The sequence below is a fragment of the Gopherus flavomarginatus genome, chromosome 7 (assembly GCF_025201925.1).
Source record: "Gopherus flavomarginatus isolate rGopFla2 chromosome 7, rGopFla2.mat.asm, whole genome shotgun sequence".
In the NCBI taxonomy this organism is placed as follows: Eukaryota; Metazoa; Chordata; order Testudines; family Testudinidae; genus Gopherus; species Gopherus flavomarginatus.
Genome location: NC_066623.1, coordinates 2,144,198 through 2,150,574, shown reverse-complemented (window position 1 = coordinate 2,150,574; position 6,377 = coordinate 2,144,198). Strand labels below are relative to the sequence as shown.

Here is a 6,377-nt window from a genome sequence, read left to right as displayed (position 1 = left end):
GTCAGAAAGGACCATTATGATCATCTAGACTGACCTCCTGCACAATGCAGGACACAGAATCTCACCCCCTACTCCTGTATCAGACCTGTGTCTGAGCCACTGAAGTCCTCAAATCATGGTTTAAAGACTTCAAAGTGCAGAGAATCTTTCAGCAAGTGACCCGTGCCCCACACTGCAGAGGAAGGCGAAAAACCCCCAGGGCTTCTGCCAATCTGCCCTGGAGGAAAATTCCTTCCCAGCCCCAGATATGGTGATCAGCTAAACCCTGAGCACGTGGGCAATTAATGCCCAGATTTTGGCCCCACTGTGATCCACAACCCCCTACTCAGCCGTTGCCTACTTTTGCAGGTGCCTAAACTCATGGGGCACCTCTATTTCCCTAGGCACCTATGTTTCTGTGCCTGGGCACATCCTGCAGCCTCAGACAGGTGCCTGTGCCCCTATGTCCTGCCTAGCCCCTGGTGTGATCCCCGAGCTGTGGGGAGGCCTGTCTCCCTTGTGGGGCATGGCTCAGCATGCCTAACTCCATACAAAACAGCTGGGGTGAAGGGGACCTCCCTCGTAACCGCTAGCCCAGGTGTGAGGGTCTCACCTGGGATGTGGGGGAAACAAGCTGAACTGCAGGGGGTTCCCACTTTTGAGATAGGCCCTTAGTCTCTGGACTATGGTCTGGTCTTATGTGAGGGTGTCTCAGTCTCCCCTGTTTAAGTTGCTCCACTTTGCGTTAACTATGAATTGGACCAGAGTGAGAGAGACTGACCCTGTAGTTAGCACCTGCCCTGGCCTGAGAAGTGGGGAACCCCGGTTCAAATCCCTTTTGCTCATCAAGCAGTGGAGGCAATTGAGCCAAGGTCTCTCTCTCTCTCGTTACCATTGTATCTGCTAACAATCTTCAGTGGTAAGACAAGACACCCCTGGTACAGATGGGGAACCGAGCCACAAAGTGACTTGGCCAAGGTCACACAGAGAATATGTGGCAAAGTTGAGAATTATTAACACCTGTCCAGCTGGGTCCTAGACACTGATGTAGGACTTAATCAACTGGTGCTACAGCCCTGGGCGTGGTTCCTGCTCTGTTTTTGATGGACTTGTCATTTCTTCTCGGGAAAAGGAAATATGATGCTGTAGTACAGTACTCTCCCATAAATTGGGCCCCCTGGTGCACATTGCTAGTATTACACACTCTAGTCTCAGGCACTGTCTCACTTCAGCTCTTCTGTGTTTGTGATGGAAAAAGGAAACAGTCAAAAATTCTGCTGAGTTTACTTTATTGGACAAGCAAATTGGAGACACTCTCGTCACCGGCAGCTCCTGGGGAAGGGCGTGTGGAGACCGTGGCTGGGAGCAGGGATCTGCAGCAGTTGGTGGAGAGTGAAAACAGAAGGGCAGCTTTCAACACTTTCCAAGACGCTCCAAACGAATACTTCCCAGACTTTTCCTATAAAAGGAGCAAAACAGACTCAGGCGCTGCTGGAGATAAGAGATGTTTAACTCAGTGCCACAGACACAGGCTACGACCTGGCACCTGGGAACAGCCCAGCTTGTCTGTCTCAGACACTAACCAATTCCTGATGTGTCAGAGGAAGGTTCAAGCCCCCTTTTAACTTCTTGCCTGAGGCAGAGCGGTCTGGACAGGAGGGGGCTCTGGCTTTTCCTATAGGGTTTTAGACCTTGTTTCACAAAGACAGTCAGTCTGAACCCATTCAAACTTTGAATTAACATTTTTGCTGTGGGGCAGGTGGCTCCAACAGCCCTGGAAACCCTGTAGACCCCTCTGCTGATGTTCTCAGAGGTGCCGTTCACCCCTTGCGGAGGTGTGGCAGAAGATGCTGGGCACCAAGGCAGTTCACAAAAGAAGGCTCAGAAGGGACTGAACTGGGGGCACAGGCTGTGTGCCAAATCCCTGCATGCCTGGATTTCATTCAGGGAGCAGAAACTGCTTCCAGTGAATTTTGATTCCTCCAAGTCTGCTCTGGGTGAAGCGCTTCACTGAGAAAGCCTCTCGCTGGGCCAGAATTATAGACTGGTCTATGGAAGCAGAAGCAAAATGGAGAGAGGGCCTCCCTCATGGGAAGAAAATCAGGAAGTCAGAGCAGCTCTACTCATTTTAGTGACTGTTGCGTCCACTTACTTGACGGCCTTGCAGAAGGAACATTTGTTGCCGTACGTCATGCCATCTGTGCCACAGTGGGGGTTGGACTCCCTTGTGCAGTACACGCTGTCATCCATGAACTCCTTGCAGTCAACCTGCAAAAGTAATGATAAAACCCATTAAAACTCCCTCCCCCTTCGTTTTCTTCCAAGGCTCTGATAATCAATTGACTCACTTACTCTAGTCTTTCTACTGAGAGGAGTTAAAACAGCAGCAAGGGCGCTGTCCACTCCCTGGAAAGAGAGATCCTTCCACGACCAAAAGATATGGCATCAGAAGGAGCATCTCTGCAAGGCTGTAACCACCTACTTATGAAGAAGAAATTCTGGTTTCCCAAACAGGTTGGCCCCGTCATGTCAGAAGCAAATAGATATCAACACTCTTAAAACCAATCAGCCTCCAGTGTGGCTAGCTCCCTGCGGATCAGAGCCAGACTGGCCCAGGTGAGTGCGCCAACCTTTCCTAGGCATTCAGAAACTGGGTGAACAAGCTCAAGTCATGCAGCTTCCATTTATTAGGAAAGGTTAAGACCGGAATTGGTATAACATAACTCTCGGTACCTTCCCACCGGATGGACAAGCAAATTAGAGTTTGTGAATGTCTCCAACATGACAGTGAGTCAATTGGATTCTAATCATGTTGTACAGCTGGTCTGGCTTTGGTCACGTTCCAGTAACTGACTCTGCTCTTGGGCCATAAATAGCTGTTGTAGTACCTCTCAGCAGTGTCGCTCTCCTGGGAGAAGACTGGGCAGTGGGGCTAGAGTGAAAAGGAGCAGCGTGACTGCCCTGGAGTACATTCTGCTGACACTGTGGTGTGCTGAGCCTGCTCAGGTCTCATCACATGGACAGGCCATCTTGTGGGTCTGCCTGTGTCCCACAGCCCAGCTATATAATTGCATCCCATACATAAGGCTACATTGCCATGAGCGCTGGGGGATCCTGGAAGCACCCATCGGTTCCCTCTTTTTTTTAGGCTTTTCCAAGGCCTGAGCTTTTCCTTACAAAGCCATGTCTCCGGAACTGGGAGAAAGTGCAAAGTCAGAAGCAGAAACAGTTGCACTAACCTGGCTCCTGTCTTTACTGGCCACATCTGAAACAAAAATACAGAGAGACAAGATTTTACAAAGCCACCAACTATCTGAGAGAAGCTGAGTTAATTTACAAAAATCTTGAAATTACAGTATTTTTCTTAATATGACCTCCTGCAGTACAGACTGCGTGTGGGGGGAGGGGAGAGTTAGTCAGTCAGTGATTGGAATTGTTGTACAGTATTTTGTTAATTGACCAAAAATATTAAGTGACTTATTATAACTACTCTGCTGTTGCATTGCATCATGGGTACATTCAGCAAACTCCTTGGGGTGCTAGCTAACCCCTGTGGCAAGACAATGATTGCAGCAGCACTCAGCAGGCAAAGGGTTAAAAGGGAAATTAAAAAATATATTTTAAGCTCTGTGAGCATTTTAGGTTGCAGTAGGTCTGAATGACTGAAGATGGCTGGTGTTGTCTGTGGCTTCTGAGTGTGTGGAGCGGAGACAAGGTTCCTTGTAGGGGGATGGAAAATTAGCCAGTCCAGGTGGTCAGCTTTAGACTCCTGGTCAGTCCTGTAGCCAGCAGTTCATCCCATGACTGCTTCATCCGGGTCAGGACACAGGGAGACCCTGTGCAGGATTACTGAGCAGGACTCGCTGTGCTTAGATTCTCCCTGAGCCAGCCAGGAGGAACCATAGCAGCTGTCTGTTTCCATCAGCCTCAACAAACAATCAATCCCCTTTCTGTTTCCTCAGCCCCAGACAGCCTGCAGTCAAACTCTAGACCTGAATCCTTATTTTCAGCTAGGGGACATTGCAATGGGTTTAAGGAGGATCCTGGGGGCCCAGGTCATGCACTTGGTGCTTGAACCTGCATAAAAGAAGGGCTCGGACTCAGGGCGGCTCCAGTTTCGCCTCCCACGAGACAGGGCCGCCATCGCCTCTCACTGCTGCTTCCCCGCTGTTGCCAGGTTAGAGATTTTGTTGTTAGCTCTGGTGACTTTTGGGCCTGCTTGAGCGTCTTCCAGCTTTGCTGCGACACGTCATGAAACTGCCGCTTGTAATGAAACTGGGCGACTTTGGCTGGATCTTGTGACAGAGTCACTATGTCAGCAACACTGGGGAAGGCAGGGCTGAGGAGGTGAGAGCTGGGGGGGCAGGGAGGGGTGCCTGGGGGAGCAGGGATGATGCCAAGAGGGGCTGGAGTAGGAGAGGAGGGCACAGGAGAGAGCAAGGGGGTGTTGGGTAGGGAGAGGGCAGAGGGCATTTTGGTTGTCGGGGGAGCAGGTGGGTCTGTGATTGGTGGGGAGAGGGACTCGTGGTCAGTTAGAGGAGGGGGAATGGAGGGTGCCTGGAGAGAGGGCAGGTGGGCTCTGTGAGGGGCATCTGGAGGGTCCCCATTCCCTCTGGTGGGGAGGTAGCCCCAGGCTGCTCCCGGCTGCCGGCCCCGGAGAACTCAGCTGCGGGATGCTTCTTTGGGGCGGACGATGCAGTGTAGGCTCACCTCGCCCCTCTCGGGGTTTCTGTACCCGGAGGAGCAGGTCCCTGTGGAAGGGGCTCAGCCTGGCTGGAAGGTGCCCAGTGTGAGCAGGAGATACGGCGGCTCTCTGCTCCGGAAGGAGGGATGGCACTGAGCCCAGATCTGGACTCTGGGGGGTTCTCCTGTCCCCAGGAAGACCCCCCCAACCCCTAGACCCAGCTCTCCACTACAGAAGGAGAGACAGCGGCTTGGCAATCAGAAGTACCAGAAAACTATTGTGCTGACATGACACGGGCACTGCCCTAACACCCCTCCTCCCCGGGCTGCCAAGACTCAGCATCTCATGACACCCAGGCTTGGCACAGGCAGCTTGGCTGGAGCCTCAGACATCCAGCCAGTCACTCCTGGCTTCCAGGAGCCACTGGTGCCCCTGTTCTGCAGGTACCAGCCAGGCAGCCACACTACCTCCCCTCCCCACCCAACTGCCCCCTAAATATCCATCCCTGCTTCTCCACCACCCACTCAGCACTCCCTAGAAATCCTAGCCCACTCCCCTCAGAAATCTCAGTTACCCATCCACCCAATCCAACCTGCGCTAGCAATTTTTATGCCTATCTATGTTTTATCACTGCTGCTTTGGGCAGGCTGTGTGGTACTGGGGCCTGTGCTTTAAGGGCTGAGCTTCCCAGAGACAGAGACTGGGCAGGGCATGGTGACAGCCTTGTTGTCATGCTGGGTCAGCTGGACACAGAATAAAGCAGAGCTCTGGAGAGCAGCGTAAGTCCCAGCTGATCACTGAACACCACAGGCTGGGTTGACCATAAAGTGCAGTTTATGTCTCTGTGCAAATCTTTTGGAAATTAGCTCAAGAAATACTTTGCATAAAATGTCACAGGTGGAGAGTGACGAGACTCATCAGCGGTGCCCTTAGACGCCTGTTTGGCTTGTATAAGAGCACAGGGCCTTCTGGTGTCCTCCTCCTCTGGATCTAGTAGATCTCTGCCCTGACTAAGTTTCACTTTGAGGTGGGTGAATAAGCCATGATCAATCCCTTATTCCATGCCTTTCTCCTCTGTTTGTCCATGCACAGCCTATATTAGCAGAAATTCGTGTTGCATTATTTGCTCAGTTTCAATTTTATCTCACCCCTGATATCCAGTAATCAAGGCTCCCTAGGGCTAGAAATGTTAGCCAGGGCTATGTACAAGCGGCAGGAAGAGTTACTCACCAGAGAAGAAGAAGAAAAGAGACAGGCCAAGTAGCACAAAGAAACCTGTTGTCTTCATGGCTGCTTAATGCAAGGCCAACAGGCTGCTCAGTAAATGCTCTCTCAGTAATAAACCCACAGAGAGTGCTTATGTACCTGCCTCTCCAACTCTTTATATACACACGGGCACGTTCACATTCCTCACTTGCATTATGAAAACTTTCTCCCTCTCGTTTCTCAAGGTTTCTCAAGTAATCATTGGCCCTAGGAACCAGCTGCCATTTATGAGGCTCTATCCCAGGCGTTAGGAATGTTGCCCTATCCACATCAAACCCTGAGAACAGGGTTAAGTATGCAAGTCACACGCTATGGCTTGTAAATGGATCCACCAATGGTAATCTCCCTTTCTCCAATAATCACAGGATTCTCACAAGGGAGAACTTTCAAAGCAGTGACTCAGGAGGGAGGCTGGTAATTGTCCCGCTACGGGGGCCATTCCTGAGTA

General features: G+C 51.2%; 1 protein-coding gene across 1 annotated transcript; it reads right to left on the bottom strand.

Moving 5' to 3' along the window:
- Positions 1-1,344: 1,344 nt before the first annotated feature.
- LOC127054930 (serine protease inhibitor Kazal-type 6-like) lies at positions 1,345-5,971 on the bottom strand. Its single transcript, XM_050961343.1, has 4 exons — positions 5,894-5,971; positions 3,219-3,244; positions 2,132-2,247; positions 1,345-1,438 (listed from the first exon to the last, which is right to left on the bottom strand). Exons 1-4 carry the CDS (start codon positions 5,949-5,951, stop codon positions 1,393-1,395), a joined length of 246 nt encoding a protein of 81 aa, XP_050817300.1. The 5' UTR covers positions 5,952-5,971; the 3' UTR covers positions 1,345-1,392.
- Positions 5,972-6,377: the final 406 nt, after the last annotated feature.

What these genes read in the sequence shown, in the direction of transcription:
- LOC127054930 (XM_050961343.1), bottom strand. Translation starts at nt 5,951, where the DNA reads ATGAAGACAACAGGTTTCTTTGTGCTACTTGGCCTGTCTCTTTTCTTC. An exon ending in TCTTTTCTTCTTCTTCTCTG is followed by an intron (nt 3,245 to 5,893) that starts GTGAGTAACTCT and finishes TTTTTGTTTCAG; the next exon opens with ATGTGGCCAGTAAAGACAGG. An exon ending in TCCTTCTGCAAGGCCGTCAA is followed by an intron (nt 1,439 to 2,131) that starts GTAAGTGGACGC and finishes CTCCTTTTATAG; the next exon opens with GAAAAGTCTGGGAAGTATTC.